Source organism: Triturus cristatus, chromosome 8 (genome assembly GCF_964204655.1).
Source record: "Triturus cristatus chromosome 8, aTriCri1.1, whole genome shotgun sequence".
Lineage (NCBI taxonomy): Eukaryota > Metazoa > Chordata > Amphibia > Caudata > Salamandridae > Triturus > Triturus cristatus.
Window position 1 is genome coordinate 1,158,974,480 of NC_140591.1, and position 22,851 is coordinate 1,158,997,330.

The window sequence follows — 22,851 nt, forward strand, 5'->3', positions numbered from 1 at the left end:
GCTGACGCACTTACGACAAAGATGGCAGAAGGAAACGCCGTGGTTATCACAGAAAACGACACCAGTACCGTGTTCCAGGCGGAACAACTGGAGGAGTACACACACAGAGAATTGAAGCAATTCTGCAAAGAACTCAAAATCGCTACCACTGGTCTCAACACCAAAGAAGATATGCAGAAGGCACTAAAAGCTTGGGTGGATTCTGGAGCCCCCCGCCCAGAAGGAGTGGTGGAGCCCCACGACGAAGCGGAACCCTCCCAAGGAGAACGCAGCAGCAACCAGGTGCGAAGCTTCGTACCAGACGGGGGCCTATCCCCGGAGGAACTCGCAGACAGAGAAAGAAGTCGCCATCACGAACTCGAATTAGCCAAACTCAAAATTGAGGGCGAGTTGAAATTAGCCGAGAAAAAGCTAGCAGTGGAACAGATGCGGGTGCAAGGAGAACTAGAAGAGAAGAAACTCCAACGGGAACACGAAGGAAGGAGACTTCAACTGGAGCACGAACGCAGCTTGAAGGAAATGGAGCTAAAAGCAAAAAGCGAAGAAACGCGGCCCCCGGGGAACTGAGAGGCGGCCTCCCCGGCGGAGCAGAAGGTCCACATCCCCAAGGATGTGGTCAAAGAATATTACAAAAACGATGACATTCAACAGTGGTTCAGGGCCTACAAGGTCGCCATGACCTCCCATCGGGTCCCGCAAAAGGATTGGGGGGCCGGGTTGTGGGGACGATTCCTGAGCGAAGGGAGAGACACCCTGCTCGACCTACCAACCTCCATGCAGACCTCCTACGACCACATGAAAGAGGCCCTCCTCACAAGGTACGGCCTCACCCCGGAGATGTACCGCCAGCGGTTCCGGGACTGCAGGAAGATCCCGGGCACCACCTGGGTGGAGTATGTGAACTTCTTCAGCCGCGCATTCGATGGGTGGATCAAGGGCAGCAAGGTAACCACCCTGGAAGAACTAACAGACCTTATGTTGTGGGAACACCTGGCTGCGAACTGCTTTGTGGAACTGCGCCAGCATCTGCTCGACAGCAAGCTCACGGATCCGAGAAAGCTGGCTGTCGAAGCGGATCGCTGGACCAACACCCGGGTCTCCCGGGGCCCTGTAGGAGAGTACCCCCGAGCCAGTCAGGGATCACCCCGCCAGAGAGGGGGGGGGAACCAGGGAGGGCAGAGAGAGTCCCAGTCCAGTCCCCCGAAGACCCAACCTCCGCCTTTCCCGGCACCCCCACCAGCTGTATCCGGCCCCCCCCTGAGACGGGGGCACCGGGTGACCATCACTTGTTTCCGTTGTCAGAAGCCCGGGCATTACCCCAACGACCCTGAATGCCCCATGGCCCCACACACCACCCAATGTATAGTAACAATGGGGTGACCCAGTATCCCTCAGAACCTGGGCGTTCATATACAAAACAAACAAATGGTTCTGTCGGGTGTGTACAATTTCTTAGAACATTGGATCAATCATAGGTTAATTCACATAAAGGACAAATTCTCATAAGCAACACACAGAGATCAAAGGAGGGGGTAATTGAAATTTTTTATAAATTACGTCATTTATAAATCCCCACATTCAATTTGTATGGCTGTCACGACAAAGGGTAAACTGTAATTTGTGACAAAGTGAGAAGAGGTGCTCAGTGCTGTGGTGAGGTGCGTAATATATACAAAGTGACTTTCGTGGTATTGACGTTTCTTGGATAAAAGGCCAGAATACAACGGCTGTTCGAATAGTTCTGTAGATTGAATAAATGGGTCTTTATACAGAGACTTTCAGCTGGTCCAGGGGATATGTCGACGTTTCAACCCAGGATGGCATTACTGTCTTAGTCAATGTGGGTCTTCATCAGGACAAGGACAATGGGGACAGCCTACCAGGGCCCGGGGTGATTCAGAGGGCGGGTGTGTACGCAGTAACAATGGTGTACTGCAAGAATTCTTCCAATTGGGATTCCCAATGAAGGGAATCGGCTCCTGTCTTCTAAAAGTAAAAGATCAGTGTGGTGAAAGGTCACAGGCAATCGTCCTGTCTCCTGTGATCATGAAGATCACTATGCGATTCTAAGTGAAACCGGGAAAAACGAATTATTCCGGTCCGCGGGTGCAGGCAAACGTCCTCGCTACTCAAGCTGCGTCCTGCGACGCAGCTTGAGTAGCGAGGACGTTTGCCTGCACCCGCGGACCGGAATAATTCGTTTTTCCCGGTTTCACTTAGAATCGCATAGTGATCTTCATGATCACAGGAGACAGGACGATTGCCTGTGACCTTTCACCACACTGATCTTTTACTTTTAGAAGACAGGAGCCGATTCCCTTCATTGGGAATCCCAACTGGAAGAATTCTTGCAGTACACCATTGTTACTGCGTACACACCCGCCCTCTGAATCACCCCGGGCCCTGGTAGGCTGTCCCCATTGTCCTTGTCCTGATGAAGACCCACATTGACTAAGACAGTAATGCCATCCTGGGTTGAAACGTCGACATATCCCCTGGACCAGCTGAAAGTCTCTGTATAAAGACCCATTTATTCAATCTACAGAACTATTCGAACAGCCGTTGTATTCTGGCCTTTTATCCAAGAAACGTCAATACCACGAAAGTCACTTTGTATATATTACGCACCTCACCACAGCACTGAGCACCTCTTCTCACTTTGTCACAAATTACAGTTTACCCTTTGTCGTGACAGCCATACAAATTGAATGTGGGGATTTATAAATGACGTAATTTATAAAAAAATTCAATTACCCCCTCCTTTGGTCTCTGTGTGTTGCTTATGAGAATTTGTCCTTTATGTGAATTAACCTATGATTGATCCAATGTTCTAAGAAATAGTACACACCCGACAGAACCATTTGTTTGTTTTGTATACCCACACACCACCCAGGCAGCACCCCCCGCTAGACAGATAGCCAATGTAGCACTGGGGGAGGAGGTTGAGGAGACCGTAGAGTGGGAACCCGCAGCCATGGCCCTAGTATCCTTAGGAGATAGAGAAATGGTCCCTGGAAGCCTCCTGCCCTCCAACACGCAGAAATATGGGCAGCTTGTGACGATCAATGGCCACCAAGTAGAAGCCCTCCGTGACACCGGGGCCAGCATCACCGGTGTCCTCAGTCATTTGGTCAACGAAGACCAGGTCCTCCCCAACGTCTTTTGCCCGGTCATTTCCCCTGACAACACGGAAAGTCTGTGTAAAGTAGCCCTGGTGCCTTTTGAATGGGGGGGGTGGTCGGTAAACTGAAAGTCGCAGTGAGAACATCCCAGCCAGTCGACTGTCTCCTGGGAAACGACCTGGAAAGTTCCCCCTGGAAACAAGTCGAGCGCAAGACCCACCTAGGGATGATGGGTCTCCCTGAGTGGGTGTGCGCCACCACCCGATCCATGGCGGCCCGACTGACCCCCCTGGGGGAAGTCGACGACGCCCCGACCACGGAAGATAGGATGGTCCCCGCCGAGGGTCCCCACATCCCCCCACAAGAAGGGTCGGTCGCCAGTGACGAACTCCCACCTTCCGACTCCGCACAGGTCACCGAGTTAGGCGCTCTGCCCGAATTGGCCCAGTGGCGCCACGAGGGGGGCCCCTCCCGAGAGGAGTTCTGCCGAGAGCAGGCTACCTGTCCTTCCCTGGTCGGGCCCAGGCAACAGGCAGAGGCCCAGGCCGCGGGCGACCAAACTGGAACGCACCGGGTGTATTGGGAGAATGACCTTTTGTACAGCGAGCAGAAGTCGGTGGAGCTAGGATCCGCCAGGGTGCTGGTGGTACCCCTACGCTTCCGAGACCTCCTCCTGGGCTTGGCCCACGACGTTCCCCTCGCAGGCCACTTGGGCCAGGACAAAACCTACAGTCGCCTCGTGACTCACTTCTACTGACCCAGAATGAAAGCAGATGTAGAAGCCCACTGCAAGTCCTGTCCCACGTGCCAGGCCAGTGGGAAGAGCGGAGGAAAGCGCAAGGCTCCCCTCCAACCCTTCCCTGTCGTCAGTACCCCTTTCGAGCGGGTCGGGATCGACATCGTGGGGCCTCTGGACCCCCCAACCTCCCAAGGGCACCGCTTTATCCTCGTCCTGGTGGATCATGCCACCCGATACCCTGAAGCCATCCCCCTGCGCACCGTCACAGCCCCCGTGGTGGGCCGGGCGTTGATGGGAATCTTCTCCCGTATGGGTTTCCCCCGCGAGGTCGTGAGCGATCGCGGTACAAACTTCATCTCCAGATACATGACGTCCTTGTGGCAACAATGCGGAGTGTCCTATAAATTCACCACCCCGTACCACCCCCAAGGAAACGGCCTGGTAGAGCGGTTTAACCGGACTCTAAAGGGGATGATCGCGGGCCTGGAAGAGCCCCTCCGGCGTAAGTGGGACGTCCTGCTCCCCTGCCTCCTGTTCGCCTACCGAGAAGTTCCCCAGAAATCCTTGGGGTTCAGCCCCTTTGAGTTACTCTACGGGCACCCCGTCCGGGGGCCCCTCAGCCTGGTCAAGGAAGGGTGGGAGGCGGCGCCCCGAGGCCACCCCCGAGATGTGTTCCGATACGTCCTGACCCTCCGAAACCAGACTAGGAAGTTCCGAGAGATGGCCGAGGCCAACCTGGAGGCGAGCCAGGAAGAGATGAAGCGCTGGTACGACCAGAATGCCACTCTGGTCGAGTTTCAGCCGGGCCAGCAGGTATGGGTCATGGCCCCCGTGAAACCCTGCGCCCTCCAGGATAAATGGACCGGGCCCTTCAAAGTGGTTGAGCGGAAGAGCCAGGTCACGTACTTGGTGGACGTCCAGTCACCCCGGGACCCCCTCCGGGTCCTCCACGTGAACCGCCTCAAGCCCCACTTTGTGCGGACGGAGCTGAGCCTCCTGCTGGCCACTGATGACGGGTCCGAAGAGGAGTCGGATCCTCTCCCTGATCTCCTGTGCACCAAAGAGAAGGACGGCTCCGTAGAGGGAGGGAACCTCTCTCCATCCCTCACTTCCCAGCAACGTGAGGATTGCCGCCAGCTCCGAGGGCAGTTTTCCGACCTCTTCTCCCTGGTCTCCAAAGTCACCGACTGGTGTGTCCATGACGTGGATACCGGAGACAGCCCGCCGGTGAGACACCGAGCCTACCGAGTCCCTGATCGGGTCCGGTCCTGCATTCAAGCCGAGGTCTCGAAGATGTTGACCTTAGGAGTGATCGAACCCTCAGACAGTCCCTGGGCCTGCCCCGTGGTCCTGGTCCCGAAAGCAGCTGCCCCCGGTGTCGCCCCAGAACTCCGCTTCTGCGTGGACTACCGGGGACTCAATGAAGTCACCCGAGCCGATGCCCACCCCATTCCCCGAGCCGACGAGCTCATTGACCGACTCGGGGCTGCTCGGTTCCTCAGCACCTTCGATCTCACCTGCGGCTACTGGCAAATTGCGCTCACAGAAGGAGCCAAGGAGCGGTCCGCCTTCTCCACCCCGGATGGGCACTATCGCTTTCGCGTGATGCCCTTCGGGATGAAAAATGCCCCAGCCACCTTCCAGCGACTGGTAAATAGAGTCCTGGCCGGGCTGGAAAAATTCAGCGCTGCCTATCTAGACGATATCGCAGTTTTTAGTTCTGAATGGAGTGAGCACCTCCAGCACCTCCGGAGGGTGCTAACCGCTCTGCGCCAGGCAGGCCTCACCGTGAAAGCCAGCAAGTGCCAGATTGGGCAAGGTTCGGTAACCTACCTGGGGCACCAGGTCGGAAGCGGCCAGGTCGCCCCTCTACAGCCCAAAATCGACGCCATCCTAGCCTGGGAACCCCCCACTACCCAAACGGAGGTCCGAGCCTTTCTGGGCCTCACGGGCTACTACCGGAGATTCATCCGGAATTACGGCAGCCTCATCGGTCCCCTCACGGGGCTCACATCCAAGAAACAGCCCAAGAAAGTGCAGTGGACCCCTGCCTGCCAAGAGGCGTTCGTTGCCCTGAAAGCGGCCATGTGCACTGCCCCCGTCCTCCAGGCCCCCGACTACTCCAAGGAATTTGTGGTCCAAACGGACGCCTCCGAGCATGGAATTGGGGCCGTCCTGTCCCAGGTGAATGACCAAGGCCTAGACCAGCCCGTAGCCTTCCTCAGCCGAAGGCTGTTGCCCAGAGAACAGAGATGGAGCACCATCGAGCGCGAGGCGTTCGCCGTAGTCTGGGCCCTCAAGAAGTTACGCCCTTACCTGTTCGGCACCCATTTCAAGGTCCAAACCGACCATCGCCCCTTGCGATGGCTCATGCAGATGCGAGGAAAAAACCCCAAACTACTGCGGTGGTCAATCTCCCTCCAGGGGATGGATTTCACCGTGGAACATCGCCCTGGTGCTGACCACGCCAACGCCGATGGCCTCTCCCGGTTCTTCTGCCTCAGCGAAGAGAACCCCCAAGAGGATGGGTAGTTCTCTCCGGCTTTCAGCTGGGGGGGGACGCGTGTTAGACCCGGCCCTCGTAACATAGCCATACCTGACCCCTGCACCTCACACAAGCCCCCGAGCCCACGGCCTAGCCGATCCTTCCCACCAGAACACACACACCCGACCCAGACTTCCCCGTCCGTGGCCTTCCTCCTTTCGGCCACACCGGGCCCGCATGCCCACTTCATGCACCATGATGGCCGCCCGACCCCAGCGCGACCCTGTCCTAGAGGCGCCACTCCAGCTTGGGGACATCGCGCTCCCATTGGGATGAGAGAGGGAGGAGCAGTTTCCATCGCACCTCTGAGCTTCCCTGGGAAGGTGGGTTTCGATCGGCCCGCCGGCCTCCCCGAGGGCTGGCTCCACGCCTGCTGGGTGTCTGGGACTCCTCCCGACCCGGCCCTGAAAGGATCAAAAGACAATGGCAGGAAACCCCGACAAGCGGCCCCCAGGTGACAAGACCCCTGCCTGCACAGACTCCGGACATCAAAGAGGAGTCGTCCTATAACAAGGGGTGCTCTGGGACTGTCCGGCAGATTCGCCTTTGGAAACACCTGAGCCCTGCTGAGTGACTCGCGGCTCCCTGAAAATCGTAAGACCTCCGGACTTGTGCTTGAGCCCTGCTGAGTGACTCGCGGCTCCCTGAAGATCGTAAGACCTCTGAACTCGTGCTTGAGCCCTGCTGAGTGACTCGCGGCTCCCTGAAGATCGTAAGACCTCCAAACTTGTACCTGAGCCCTGCTGAGTGACTCGCGGCTCCCACAGACTCTCTTGGTCCCGCCGGACCCCACGACGACAAGCGTATCCCCCAGCTCGAGGATTGTGAGCTGTGCGCCGGGTACGCTCCTGCATTTGATCCATATCCCCAAAGACTGTCCCGCTACCTCCTACCCCCCTCCAAGACTCTGTGAGCCCGCGCTCCACTTGTATATATTGGCCTTGCTGATCATAAAGATCCTACACTCCGATCTGATAAAGATTTGTTCTTAAGAACTCCCGGTGTGGTGTGTCTTTGTCGTGTGGTGCCGAGTGTACGATCCTAGATACAAGATTCCTCCCCTGAGGAGTCTCCCGCCAGTGCCCGGCTACGATACCTCGAGGGTTGGTCTCAGGATAATCAGGGCCCCCCTCCGGGCTCCTCTGAGGTCGCCTTCTAACAGGTTCTTTTTCGAAGAAAGATCTTACTCCAAAATGGCTACAGACTTGGCCATCCTTGGACTGCCGCCTCTGTGGTAACGGAGCTGAGTCACTATTACATCTATTATGCATCTGCCCGGTGTGAGAAGTTGGCCTGATGTATGATGTCACTAGTTATAGTGTACACCTTATATCAGTCCAAATACCCTTATGGTGATTGGTTGTAAAGTCAACCTTATAGACCAGCTATCCTAGTGGTAGCATGGACAAGAGCAGTCTTAGGCTAAACTCTGAATGGCATGTGAAGCCAGCTGTGATACCATATATAATCCCTTGAATACCAAATGAAAGGACACCACAACAGATATATATATAAAATAAAGTGTATTTATTCTAAGCAAACCCTCAGCACTCTTTATGAGTTTAGAGGTAAGTACAACACAGTCTTATTAATGCATACAGTAAGTCACACAGGTAAGTAATACAGTTAGGCCCTAGGGGCCACGCAAACCATATACTAAGTAAGTGGTATAAGAACAACTGTCACGGAAATAGAATAGGCCTAGGCCTAGGGAATCGCTGGGGCTACACTACACTAGCGTTAGTTAGGAAGTGGGAGGCCCACGGGATTCGTGTGCAGAGTGGAAACACTCACGCGTAATGCGTAAAAGTCAATAGCAATGTTACAGTTTAGAAATAGATAGATTTAGGACACTTCCGGAGTAGCTAGGAAGTTGAGACTTGAAAACTAGACACTAGGATAGTCACTATCCTGATGAGCACCGGAGTACCCAAGTTACCTAGCCCACAGGCTGCGGGTGCATAGGGGTGAAGATGCGTCGTTTTCGTCGTCGACTCCTATGGATGCCTGAAGAAAGATGCTGACAGGCAGTCAGTGAAGAGTGTCCGGTGGATCCCAAGGCTGGGATCAAGAAGAGAAGAAACCTGCAAGCAGAAGGGACAGAGTCAAGGTCACTAGCCAGTGACCACGTGGAACCAGGAAGGAACCAGGCGATGTCGTGAAGAGTTGCAGGTGAAGGTGAAGCTTGTCGCTGCAGCCAGGAGGACCAGGAAGCGTCGAGGACGACCAGGACCAGGAGGCGAGCTGTCCCACGAAGGCTCTTGCTGTCGGCGGCGTCGAAGTTGGACTAGGACTCACCAAGCCTTGGCAAGCGGAACCCACGAAGAACAAAGGACTTGCTTCTGGTGCAGACCAGGAAGGTCTGGGGTGCTTCTTCTTTGCAGAGAAGCGGGAGCCAGTCTGGAGGAGCCAAACCAGCGCAGAAGATTTCAGGGAGCGTCGTCACAAAGGCCACTAGCCAGCGGGCAAGCAACCGGACAGACGCGGCAAGCAGGAAAATGCTGAAGGGCCCCACGCAGGACTCGTGGAGTGTGGGGGGCTGATCTTCGGTGCAGATGGTGCTTGGGGTTGGGGCTTCTCAATCCCCGGTGCACAACTTCGAGGGTACCTCAGAAGCTGCGCTGTAAGTTACTAGCCACTTTTCCCAGGTAGCCGGTCCCACGTCGCTCGTCGCCTCCACGGATCTCAGCTCTGCTGCAGATGTGGATGAGGGTCGGAGAAGTCTGGAAGTCAAGGCTCTGGTCGGGCTCTGCAGTCGGTTCCTCGTAGAACGGTCGCAAAGCAAAGGGTAGTCTCTTGATGGTGCCTGTTTGCACAGGGTAGCCACTCCTTGGCTACAAGGGAGATTCTTCAGTCTTCTTCTTTCGTCGAATGTCGAAGGTCCAGAGTTTCTGTTCTAGTTTGCAGGTTCAGGATAATCTAAAGTCTTGAGGCCCAACTCCCACTCTTATACTAATCCGGGGGGCTGGGATACCTGCTAGGTCACGCCTTATGGGTGGGACCTGGGAGGGGGTGGTTACACCCACTTCCCTTTGTCCAGTTTCGCGCCAGAGCTGGGGCTGGAGTGCCCCAGCGCCGGTTTGAACTGGACTATGCAAGGAACACCTTGTGTGCCCCAGGCATGTCTCATTCCTTTCAGCCCACCCTGCCCCAATACACCAAAGGCTGTCTGGGGAGGTGCTAGCACCTCCCCAAGCAGGAAACCTATTGTCCAGGCCTCCCTGGCTGGGATCACTCCCAGCAGCAGGAGGTCAGACTTGTGTCTGTGGCAGCAGCATCCATTTTGTGATGCTGAGGCTTTGGTTAGAGATAAACAGCAAAGTAGGATTTTAACATGTCTCTCCCTCTAGAAGGGAGGAATAATATCCTCATCACCAGAAATGGTATGGGGGTATTATTCCAAAGTGTTAGACACCTTACACGACATGTTTTGATAAAGCCAAACCATAGTTACCATAACCGTTTAAGATTATAAGGCACTTTAAGAGTATATGGTAGGCTATATCATAGAACAGCTATAAGGACATGGTTCCGAAAGCTGCAGACAGGCTCAGCTCATGCTAGAGCACCATCTCACATGTTACCAAGCACTCTGCCTCCAGGATTGTCAAGGCCTGCCATAGGAGTGACTGATAGGTACACATGTGTCTATATATAAGGTAGGTATAGGAATACTACACCTAAGCAAGGGGTGATTACACGACCTTGCCCCAGCTGAGTGATCAGCCAGTTGTGTCTGATTGGAAGGCCAGACCAGGGGTGGCATAATACATGCTGCAGCCCCTGGGAGGCCTAGGGTACACCTATGCCCTGGGTACCTAGGGTACACTGTACAGGGTCCAATAAGGTGATCCTTACCAATTGGTTATGTACCTAGGGTACATGGAGTCCATTTTAAAGAGAGAGCAGACAGCCTGAGACCCTGAATGGCAGGATCTCAGGCCAACTAAGTCGAAAAACCAGCTAGACACTAGGCAAAAAGTTGGGGGTAACCATAGTCAGATATCCACCTTCCTACACCCGGTATTACATAAATTAAGGATGTCACTCTTAAGGCCAATCTTAAGAGAAACTCAAATCCGGACTTACAGAGCAGCCGTCATAAAATGCCTCAGTGGTTCTTCAGTCCAACTGTCTTGTAAGACTGTTAAATTCTTATCACTAGTAGCACAAGAACTAGAAAAGAAGGAAACCGCACAAGAATTTGGAAAGAAAGAAACAGCAACTTGAAAGAAGGAAATAAAGCAGCCAGCCTGTCTGTTTTAGATCTTTTTTGCACTCCCTTTCTTTCAAAGCTCCTTTCTGTGACAAGACTTACTCTTTAACCAGGAGGCATAGACACGCTCATACCAGTAATGGTTACGGGTTAGAAAGCGATAGTGACTTAAAAAAGTGGAAAAGAGGTTATTCGTAGCCGATTTGCACTTTTCTCCTTCCCCATCTTCTGTTGGCATTAGCACTTTACGGACATGTTTACATTGCTCGTATAACAACCTGTTGAACCTTGGTACTATACCACGTCAGGGTCACGACCACTAAAAATGTTTTATTGTAAATTTTATTCTGTATCTGAATCATGTTGTCTATATCATGGTGGTAAGTTCCACTATTTTTATGAATTTAACAAATCAAATAAAAGTATTATTATGTATCTATCTATATTGTAGAACCAGACGTTTAATACAGTCATTCAGTTAACATTTATAAAGCACATTCAAATCCTTCACCTGGTGAACGTGGCGGACGTACGGATCCTCTACCCACACTTCTGTCAAGGTCTCATTAACATAGGGTTTGAATAGGTTCTCGTAGCTGAAGCCTGTTCCGTTATCCGGTATTTTTATTTGATTGTGATATTTCCCCTCTGAAAAAGGAAAGACAAAACATGCAATAAAAGTACCTCAATTTAAAAACAATCATCGACGATAATTTAGTTGCTTCTAAACTACACACTTGGAGGAATTATACACCTAAATTTGCCTACCACATATAGCCTTATTACTGGTATTAGGCCACGTCTGAGTTATGTCCTGGACTTCGGGTCTGGTCCAGAATTAAGGACATTAAGTCAATTTTGATTAAGGAGGTGCAAGTCCCCATCATCAGTGGAGGAGCAGCTGACTGAAGCTTATTGGTCATTGGCTGATACAGCTGAGCAGCGGGTTGGAAGGAAAGGATTAAACTACCCACCCATATCTGTCGAACAGACAGAGTGTACCATTCGTAAAAGGAGGCGAGCCAGTATAGTAAAGTCAAAATTAAAGGTCCATTTATAAAGGAGGTTTGCAGCTCTTTCCTGAATCTCTAGATTTAAGATTACTGAAAGGATTAGGCACATTATTCCAAAATATGTTTTTTGCACCTTTACTCAGTGTTTCTTCCTTCTCATGTAGTTAGTGGATATGGACAGACTGAACCTTTCTTTAGGGTCTGGAAGAAACAGAATAATGTGCCAGTTCTAGGAAGGTATGTGGGACCTATTCCCAAGAGGACCCTCAGCAGTGCAAAATTTGGTCAGTTGTTTTAGAAGTTCCCAATTAATAACAACCAATAGGCCGGAGTAGCACGATCCTGTTTTCTAAAGGTTGCAGTACAGTTTGGATGCCTATGCCAACAAAACACCCTTGACATCTAGCATGCCTGCATTCGGTTTTTATAGCCATTTCTACAATTCACACATATATTTATTAAGTGTTCCTTTCTTGTTTCTAATTCATGGATGCCTAGAAACACACGTTTAAAATTAATAAATACATGATTTCCTTCACCACGTCAAATCTTGATGCATCTATGTGAGAAGTTGGCCTGGCATATGCTGGTCACTAGTTGTAGTGGCCACCTTGCACCAGTCCAATTCGACTCTTATGGTAGATAGGTTTAAGACAACCTTTTAAAGAAAGCTATCCTAGTGGTAGCTGTGGAGAGCAGCCTTCAGGCTAAGTCTCTGAGGAATGTTAAGCATCTTGTTTTACCTTCTCCTGAATTACCAAATGAAAGGACGCCACACAGGTATATATATCAAATATATATGTATTTATTTCTAGACACACTCTACTAATCTCTTTATGAGATTAGAAGTCAGGAACACATTCAAATATCAACGTTTCACAATAAAGTTAAGCACAAATATGGCTGGGGCCCTAGGGGCGTACCAGACCATATACTAAAAAAGAGGTTTAGGAAAGTCGACTTGCAGTGGGACAAGGCCTAGGGCCTGTAGAATCGCTGGGGCTTCACTAATCCACCCAAGGCAGGTAAGTAAAAGACCCACGGGAGACGCGTGCAGTGTGAGAACACAGCCGCGGGTTCCCTATTGATTTCAATGGAGCAAGTCGCGGTTGGATATTTAAAGTTTTAGGGTACTTCGAGGAAGTCTACAAGCAAGCCACTTACAAGGTAAGTAATTCGAGGGCCAACGCACACTAGGGCACCGGAGTGCACTAGTTACCTCACCCAGGGAAGCCGGGTGCATAGGTGTCTTTTGGTGTCGGGTCGCGTCGCTGTTTTCTATGGAAGCCAAAGAAGATTTGCTGCTTGCGAAGACTGAAGAAGTGTCCAGTGGAATCCAAGGCTGGATTCAGGATGAAGATGACCTGAAAGCAGAAGGGACAGTGTTCACAGTCACTTGCCAGTGACCCGGGGCCAGGAAGATGGATGCCCACAGAAGTCGGGTGATTTCAGGTGATCAAGGGTGTTTTGACTCTTCGCTCACGAGGACCAGGAGGCATCGACGATGACCAGCAGCTGGATTCGGAGTGTCCCACGACGTCTGCAGCTTACTGAGGTGTCGGTAACTGGATTGGAGCCAACAAGCCTTGGCAACAGCAAGTCTCGTGGAAAGTGAATAAAGTCAGTGGTGCAGACCAGCAAGGTCTGAGGGACTCACCCAGCGAGGGTGAGTGAGGGCAAGCCTGGAGCAACCAGGGGAGCCCTTTGGTTCGATCAGAAAGTCTTCAGAGGACCCACAAGCCAACCGGCAAGGGATCGCGAAGACGCCTCGTGAGGAAATGCTTTACAGGAGCACACGGTCACTCGGGACGGGGTAGGCCTCTGATTTTCGCTGAAAAACCTGCTGGAGGCTTGGGCCACAAATGGTCCAATGCACAAGTTCGTAGAACGTCGTGAAGGGGTACCCGGGTATTGCTGTTCCTCGACACTCGTGGGGTCCACTCGCCTCAGCTCTGCTGGGGACTCACAATGGCCGTCGAGAAGTCAGGAAATCCACTTCCGGGGCTGCAGGGACTTCGGACTCCGGCGGGAGCGGGAAAGATTGCGACCGCTGATTCAAAGTTTTGGTGCCTGCCAAGCAGTGGAGTCACTCCTTGACTCCAAGGGAGATTCTTCCGTCTTCCAAAGGTAGTGGAACGTCGAAGGACCAGGATTCTTCTTGTAAAGCGTCATCCAGGGTTATCTAGTTTGCAATGGCAACGGTTCCCTATCTTATACTAAAAGAAAGGGAGGGACTAGCTTTATGACCACTCCTCTGGGAGTGTCAGGGTAGGGGGTGGTTACACCCACTTCCCTTTGTCCAGTTTCGTGCCAGAGCACGGACAGGTAGCCCCTGAACCGGTTTGAGCTGGCATATGCACAGAGGAGCCTACTGCTCCCCCAGTGTAGGATTTCAAAGCACTCTAGGAGTGCACCCACCCAGCCCCAATACACTAAATACTTTCTGGAAGGTGGTGACACCTCCCTGTGACAGGATGCCTATTGTTGGGCCTCCTCCACTGCGAGTTTCAGTCAGCAGCAGGAGGGCAGCCCAGTGTCTGTGCTGGTGGCATCCATTTTGTGATGCCAGGGCTCTTCCAGATTTCTACCGTGTTTCCACAGTGGGTACATGTCGTCCCCTCTAGAAGGGTGGGATCATACTCCCACACCAGTTACTGGTGTGGGGGTACGATTCCAAGTTGTTTGACACCAAACACAACATGTTTTGATGCAGTCATTCCAAAGTTAGCATTTACCGGTAGGTTATAATGCACTTAAGAGTATATGGTTTAACCGCATCCACAAACAGCCACAGAGAATAGACTCTGCCAGCTGCAGAGGGGCCCTGCTCATGCAGCGGCACCCCCTCACATTGTAAACCAAGCCCCCTGCCCTCAGGATTGATAGGGCCTGCCTTAGGGGTGACTGATAGGTTTATATGTGTGTGTATGGTGAGATATAGGAACCTATACCTCAGTGAGGAGTGCTAACACTACCTCACCCAGGCTGCAGTAGCAGGCCTGTGGTGTCAGATTTAGTCTGCTTCCCAGGGGTGGCATAATACATGCTTCAGCCCCTGGTAGGCCTGTGAAGTACCTATGCCCTTGGTACCTAGGTTACCATATACTAGGGGCTCATAAAGTAACACAGTATCCAATCACTAGTGCATCTAGTATGCACTCCAAGTTGTTTAGAGAGAACAGAGAGACTGGGGCCCTGATTAGCAGGGGCCCAGCCAGACTATAGCCAGAAACTAGTGTTAACATCAGAAAAAAAGTGGGGGCAACATAAGTGCAGATCCTACTCTCCTACAATCTACTTCACCCAGGACCTTTTTTTTTGCTTTTACACTTACCTCTCTACTCCTGCCATTAGTGAGCATGTAATCTCCAAGTTTGCATTTGCATTCTTTACTCATATATTTTCCATTTCTAAAAGATGCAGCTTTAAGCGTTTATAAAATTCACATAATAATCTCTCTTGCCTCACTTCTCTAGGCAAAAAAAATATTCACACCGTTGTTCTACTGTCTCAGCTATTGCCATTAGGCTTCCAGTGTCGTCTATCATCTGCTCCAATCATTTTCAATATCTTTCATTAATCTTTTTCATCTCCTCACATCTCAAATTGCTCCGATAGATCCTCTTCTATTTTAGTTCTCAAATTCTGGCCTGTATTTTTAAATGTGCCTATGGCTTTCCACCACACAGATTTTCTTGCCTTGTTCATTATATAAATCAACAATGTACCTTCTAACAACCCTTTTGATCAACATCAAAACAGAGACACGTTCATTACCTGTCATAATTTATTGTTCTTGTCTTTATTTTGAACGCTGAAATCCCAAAGGATCTGAGTTTTTTTTAACACTGATTTGGAAGTTTTAGGCTAGGTTTAGGAATCAGTTGGGAAGAGTTGAATTGAAGCTTGTCTGCATATACGTCATAGTTAGAATCATTGGTTACATGACACTCATCAGGCAACCAAGTGAGGATAAATAACAAAATGAGGTAATCTTTACTCTGTACATTGAAGATATTTGCTGTGCATGGAGGCCAAATTTGCGATTCCTCAGTATGACTTTTTCACTAAAGAGTCTTACTGTGAGATATATATTATATTATATTATATATGGGGCTCAGTACAGTTTATCTAAACATACATTTCACTTATCTGTTCTTATTCCCTCTCGTGAACAGCTCCCCCCAGCAAACCAACGAACACCTAAAAATAACAAGCACTGGCATAGCCAATAGGTCTCGCTTTCGGGATTTTATACGTTTTTAGTTATGTTTTATATTGTTGTATGTGAAAGTTCTAATAAAAGTGTTAAAACTTTCACACACAATAATATAAAACAGAACTAAAATGTGAGAGCGCGGGGCGCAGAGAGTAGATAGAGGCAGAGCTAAGCAGGCATACGGTATTGGAAACATGGGGTGAGAGCAAGGAGGGGGGTGGGGGGCAGAGAGTAGAGGCAGGGAGCAGGGTGCTGTGGCAGAGTGGGACAGGCAGAGGGCACCGGAAGCACGGGGTGAGAGCAGGAGAGAGCAGAGACGGGGACGGGCAGCGGTGGGGTTAGATCTGAGGGAGGTAACTGAGAGTGAGCATGGCACCGGAAGCACGGGGTGAGAGCAGGAGAGGGCAGGGACGGGGACGGGCAGCGGTGGGGTTAGATCTGAGGGAGGTAACTGAGAGTGAGCATGGCACCGGAAGCACGGGGTGAGAGCAGGAGAGGGCAGAGACGGGGACGGGCAGCGGTGGGGTTAGATCTGAGGGAGGTAACTGAGAGTGAGCATGGCACCGGAAGCACGGGGTGAGAGCAGGAGAGGGCAGGGACGGGGACGGGCAGCGGTGGGGTTAGATCTGAGGGAGGTAACTGAGAGTGAGCATGGCACCGGAAGCACGGGGTGAGAGCAGGAGAGGGCAGGGACGGGGACGGGCAGCGGTGGGGTTAGATCTGAGGGAGGTAACTGAGAGTGAGCATGGCACCGGAAGCACGGGGTGAGAGCAGGAGAGGGCAGGGACGGGGACGGGCAGCGGTGGGGTTAGATCTGAGGGAGGTAACTGAGAGTGAGCATGGCACCGGAAGCACGGGGTGAGAGCAGGAGAGGGCAGGGACGGGGACGGGCAGCGGTGGGGTTAGATCTGAGGGAGGTAACTGAGAGTGAGCATGGCACCGGAAGCACGGGGTGAGAGCAGGAGAGGGCAGGGACGGGGACGGGCAGCGGTGGGGTTAGATCTGAGGGAGGTAACTGAGAGTGAGCATGGCACCGGAAGCACGGGGTGAGAGCAGGAGAGGGCAGGGACGGGGACGGGCAGCGGTGGGGTTAGATCTGAGGGAGGTAACTGAGAGTGAGCATGGCACCGGAAGCACGGGGTGAGAGCAGGAGAGGGCAGGGACGGGGACGGGCAGCGGTGGGGTTAGATCTGAGGGAGGTAACTGAGAGTGAGCATGGCACCGGAAGCACGGGGTGAGAGCAGGAGAGGGCAGGGACGGGGACGGGCAGCGGTGGGGTTAGATCTGAGGGAGGTAACTGAGAGTGAGCATGGCACCGGAAGCACGGGGTGAGAGCAGGAGAGGGCAGGGACGGGGACGGGCAGCGGTGGGGTTAGATCTGAGGGAGGTAACTGAGAGTGAGCATGGCACCGGAAGCACGGGGTGAGAGCAGGAGAGGGCAGAGACGGGGACGGGCAGCGGTGGGGTTAGATCTGAGGGAGGTAACTTAAAGTGAGCATGGCACCGGAAGCACGGGGTGAGAGCAGGAGAGGGCAGAGACGGGGACGGGCAGCGGTGGGGTTAGATCTGAGGGAGGTAACTGAGAGTGAGCATGGCACCGGAAGCACGGGGTGAGAGCAGGAGAGGGCAGGGACGGGGACGGGCAGCGGTGGGGTTAGATCTGAGGGAGGTAACTGAGAGTGAGCATGGCACCGGAAGCACGGGGTGAGAGCAGGAGAGGGCAGGGACGGGGACGGGCAGCGGTGGGGTTAGATCTGAGGGAGGTAACTGAGAGTGAGCATGGCACCGGAAGCACGGGGTGAGAGCAGGAGAGGGCAGGGACGGGGACGGGCAGCGGTGGGGTTAGATCTGAGGGAGGTAACTGAGAGTGAGCATGGCACCGGAAGCACGGGGTGAGAGCAGGAGAGGGCAGGGACGGGGACGGGCAGCGGTGGGGTTAGATCTGAGGGAGGTAACTGAGAGTGAGCATGGCACCGGAAGCACGGGGTGAGAGCAGGAGAGGGCAGAGACGGGGACGGGCAGCGGTGGGGTTAGATCTGAGGGAGGTAACTTAAAGTGAGCATGGCACCGGAAGCACGGGGTGAGAGCAGGAGAGGGCAGAGACGGGGACGGGCAGCGGTGGGGTTAGATCTGAGGGAGGTAACTTAAAGTGAGCATGGCACCAGAAGCACGGGGTGAGAGCAGGAGAGAGCAGAGACGGGGACGGGCAGCGGTGGGGTTAGATCTGAGGGAGGTAACTTAAAGTGAGCATGGCACCAGAAGCACGGGGTGAGAGCAGGAGAGAGCAGAGACGGGGACGGGCAGCGGTGGGGTTAGATCTGAGGGAGGTAACTGAGAGTGAGCATGGCACCGGAAGCACGGGGTGAGAGCAGGAGAGGGCAGAGACGGGGACGGGCAGCGGTGGGGTTAGATCTGAGGGAGGTAACTGAGAGTGAGCATGGCACCGGAAGCACGGGGTGAGAGCAGGAGAGGGCAGGGACGGGGACGGGCAGCGGTGGGGTTAGATCTGAGGGAGGTAACTGAGAGTGAGCATGGCACCGGAAGCACGGGGTGAGAGCAGGAGAGGGCAGGGACGGGGACGGGCAGCGGTGGGGTTAGATCTGAGGGAGGTAACTGAGAGTGAGCATGGCACCGGAAGCACGGGGTGAGAGCAGGAGAGGGCAGGGACGGGGACGGGCAGCGGTGGGGTTAGATCTGAGGGAGGTAACTTAAAGTGAGCATGGCACCAGAAGCACGGGGTGAGAGCAGGAGAGGGCAGAGACGGGGACGGGCAGCGGTGGGGTTAGATCTGAGGGAGGTAACTTAAAGTGAGCATGGCACCAGAAGCACGGGGTGAGAGCAGGAGAGGGCAGAGACGGGGACGGGCAGCGGTGGGGTTAGATCTGAGGGAGGTAACTGAGAGTGAGCATGGCACCAGAAGCACGGGGTGAGAGCAGGAGAGGGCAGAGACGGGGACGGGCAGCGGTGGGGTTAGATCTGAGGGAGGTAACTGAGAGTGAGCATGGCACCGGAAGCACGGGGTGAGAGCAGGAGAGGGCAGCGAGGAGCAAAGGAACATGCTGAGGAATCGCCAGGTTGAACAGCGAGGTCAGTGGCTCCAAGCAAGGAGTCGTCATCGGGAGGCCTGCGCAGATCAAGAAGTGGCGGCGGGCCGGCGGCTATAACTAGCGGGAACCGGTCTTTGGCAGCCCATCGGCGACAAGTGCGGCTGCCTCGGAGGTGTTTCCAAGTCCTGCATGGCATGGATGCCAAGCCTGCGGAGTGGGTTGCAGGTGTGAGAAGGAGCCAGCAACGTGAGCAGGAGCGAAGAAAAAACCGGCTGCAACAGGAGCGGAACAGTGGTTTTGCCTCGCCGACGACCCGGGAAGTCTGCTGCTCACCAGATTCAGTGTGATGAAAAAAGTGCCTACACACAGTAATAAAACTCATCTGTATCTACTCTGGGGAGTTAAATAACACAGTAACACAATTATAAAAGTAAAAAATGGTTGCAAAGTGCCAAGCATTACAGACAGCTGCTGAGTCACTCTGCTATCAATAAATCACTTGGTTGCTGTGAAATTTAATTTTTCTTAATTACCATTCCAAGTGGCGCCCACCATCTTGGATTGGTAAAGAAAAAAAAAAAGAATACAATGGTGTGCCCACACCATTCCAGAGGCAGGTGCACGCAGCTTGACACATGCTTGAGTGTAAGCCATCATGCAGTGCACAAGTTGGGGGGTACACGCGGGTAGAGGGCAGCCACCCACTATTTTCACATAAGTTGGGCCCCACTGATATGACATGTCGCTTCTGCTAGTGGGCAGTATACTTTAAGAGTATTTTGTTTTGGAGAAGCACAAACTCAGAATTTTAAACGTATCACAGTTCTTGACTTTACTAATAATAATATATTCCTAACCAAGTGAAACCTTTTTAGCTACATTAGGATAATGTATGACTGGGGCGAAAAAAACATAACGTTCTAAACTATACCCAGTGCCACTGCCATTATGTGATTGTGCTGCCACAAAGTTATTGCCATTATTATAGATTTATCACCTCTGCCATGTAAGCCATCATTTGGTGCACTATCTGCAAAAATAGTTTCTAGCTCAAACGGTTTAAAAGTTACAAAAAAACACTGCACAGTCAAAGTCCCTTTGCCAAGGTTCAATGGTCACCTTTCTGTTGCTTAGTGTAAAATGTTGGTGCTAAAAGGGTACAAATGGGGTGCAACCAATGCCCAGATAGTTTTAACAGTTACAAATAACAAAATAATGAAGTAATACTATCAAAAAATGTGCTACATTATGCCACATAATTTGCCTTATTATTTGTTCAACCCTGCCGCATAATTTGGCCCTGTCCTGCCCTGCTACATAATTCCAGCAGACCAGCCTGTACCCTGGAGTTTGCATGCAGCTCTTTGATGACAGTTCATAGCTCACTGTGGTATATTAGGGTTGTTGCTTATGAACTAGAAGTAACAAAGGGATCTCTGGGACAAAAGCAGAAACTTACTGAGCGAACCACATAAAACACAGTTTGGTGATTTGCGTGGTACAGGTTTTTTGCAGCACGCATATTAACCCTCTGAGGTACCTTATCATGCTGGAAACTGGCAGTAGATAAAACTCCGATCTCTCTCCAGCAGGAACATTAATCACCAGAGTTATCTTGACATTTGTATTGTTGCCTGAAAACTGGACACACATGGAATTCTGCAGCAGGTCTTTTCAAAACCTGTGCTATTTCTAAACAGGTTGCTCCCCCGCCAGATCCGCCTCAGGTCAGCGCCAGGTGCGGCTGCACCAGGCGCACCGCCCTAGAGCCAGCCCTGTACATAACACAGTGAGGGTTACAAGGCATAGGAGTCACATGTCCTTTATAGCTCCATGTGCTATATTAGAAGGAATACACTTTATGAACTGCAAGTAGCAAAAGATCTCTGTGTCAAAACTGGGACGGACAAAACACAGATCTCTCCAGCAAATGCGTAAACCTCCAGAGTTATCTTACCATTATTACTGTTCCCTGAGATTTATTGACCACACAAAGATATCAGAAGGAGGTGCCTTAACTCCGTAAGATATTTTAAAATGCAGATTTTGCAACCAATTAAGCAGACCAGATTTACTTCCACATTTCTCCTTGTTGCCTATTAATTTGTGGCAGAGTTTTTAAATATTCCATGTATAAGTTGAGGCGCAGATTTTGAGTCTGGGTTGCATCACTTTTTTTCACAACCCCAATGCAAAATCTCATTTGTTAAATGTTGTAATGCGCTCAAATGTACTCATGATAGACCCGCCCAACATGTGTGGGGTGTTAAGATCTAATTCCACTTCTTGTGCTTTCACTTTCTGTGAGGTCATGGGTTGTGAAGCCACGTCTTGTGATGCTGTACCGTGATGTCACATGCCATGTTGTCACTTACATACTGCCTAACTTAGTCCCCCCACATTTTTTTTAGGACTTGTGAAATGCCATCACGCATGCCTAAGGAATGACATGCCTAGAGCATCATGACACCTACGCACTCATGTGCATATCACGTAATGGCACCTTTTTCCTTTCCTCTTTTTGGTCGCTGCTATGCAGCATCATCAAAAGAATTTTTCTTTTTTGCTGATGCAGTATAGCACCACCAAAAAACAAAGGCACAGCCAATAGGTAAACATGCGTTTGCAATGCAATAGGTCTTGCATTTACGCGTGACCTATTGCTTTGAAAATGGTAGGCATCACAACAGATGGGAGGGTGGGGGGGTTGAGAAGGCACAGACATGGGGAGGGCGGGCGGTGGGAGATGGCATGGTCAACGGGAGGGTGGGGGGAGAAGGCTTGGACAACGGGAGGGCAGGGGGTGAGATAGCATGGACAACGGGAGGGTGGGGGGGGGGGGGGAAGAAGGCACGGACAACAGGAGGGAGGGGGGAGTAAAGGAGGCACCAAAGCATGTTGTGCCTGCAGTAGGAGATCCACATTAAAGGAAATAGTGCTCACAGTCTAATAAACACGTACCGTGTAACAACCGAAGTAAAGGGGCCAGTCGCCATTGGAGGTGACAAATGAAGAGGAGGTGGTACCAAGTAGGGACTAACAAGCCTATCGACGAATCAGAAGCCAGCAGTTAGGACAGACAATGACACAATCCAAAAGCAAATATGGGCGGAGAGTGAGCGGAGCTTCTATTCACCTACTCCTCTACAATAAGCCTCGCTGAGCAGCCCATGCACGCTGGCTCTAGGCTCGACCTAAAAAGGTGATACTTATTGGTTTTGGTAAAGGCTTGTTTTTACAGTATCTTAGGATGATAACTTCTATGACAAAGTCTGCCTCAAAACATTACACATTTGCATCAATTTTGCTTTATATCGTATCTTAGTGGATGTACATAAACAGAGCATCAATCAATCAATCAATCAATCATTCGCATTTATAAAGCGCGCTACTCACCCATAAAGGGTCTCAAGGCGCTGCATCAACGTTCGATCTCAGCCAATTGTAAAATAGATTCATGTTTATTTAGTGTACAATCCTCTTCTGTGCAATTCTCTTTACTGCACTGTATTTGAATCCAAAATACATGTTTATGTAATTTAGGAATATGAAGGTACTTTGGCAAAGCTGGTTGAATTTCGCCTTTCAATTGTAAGTATGGCAAATTTGATTAATGAGTTTTAAATTTCCCATCAATATTAATAATTAGAACAGTTATTTTTCCATGCCAATAGGGATTTTTAATATATGTTTTCTACAGTGCATTTATCAATTGTACTGAAAAAGTGCAAAATGAAATCAAGAATCTATTTCTATACATTTCGGCCTGCTACCACAATAATCAAAGAAAGGAAACACATGTTAGCAACATGAGACTCCACACAAGAAAAGCAAGCAACATTGAAACCGAAACAACCAAGGACGTGCACAGTGAAAGAAGGCCCGCATATTGGCCCAAGCTGAGCGGTCCTCACCTGGCTACCAACAAGATCTGACTGGAAGCCAAACAA

At 51.5% G+C, this 22,851-nt stretch overlaps 1 protein-coding gene across 1 annotated transcript in view; it reads right to left on the reverse strand.

Annotated features, from left to right (window-relative positions):
• Positions 1-22,851, reverse strand: part of MITD1 (microtubule interacting and trafficking domain containing 1) — a 126,255-nt gene that overhangs the window by 57,672 nt on the left and 45,732 nt on the right. Inside the window, exon 3 of the mRNA XM_085622795.1 lies at positions 11,134-11,270. Within this exon, the coding sequence (XP_085478921.1) occupies positions 11,134-11,270 (137 nt within the window). The remainder of the gene's footprint in view (positions 1-11,133; positions 11,271-22,851) is intronic.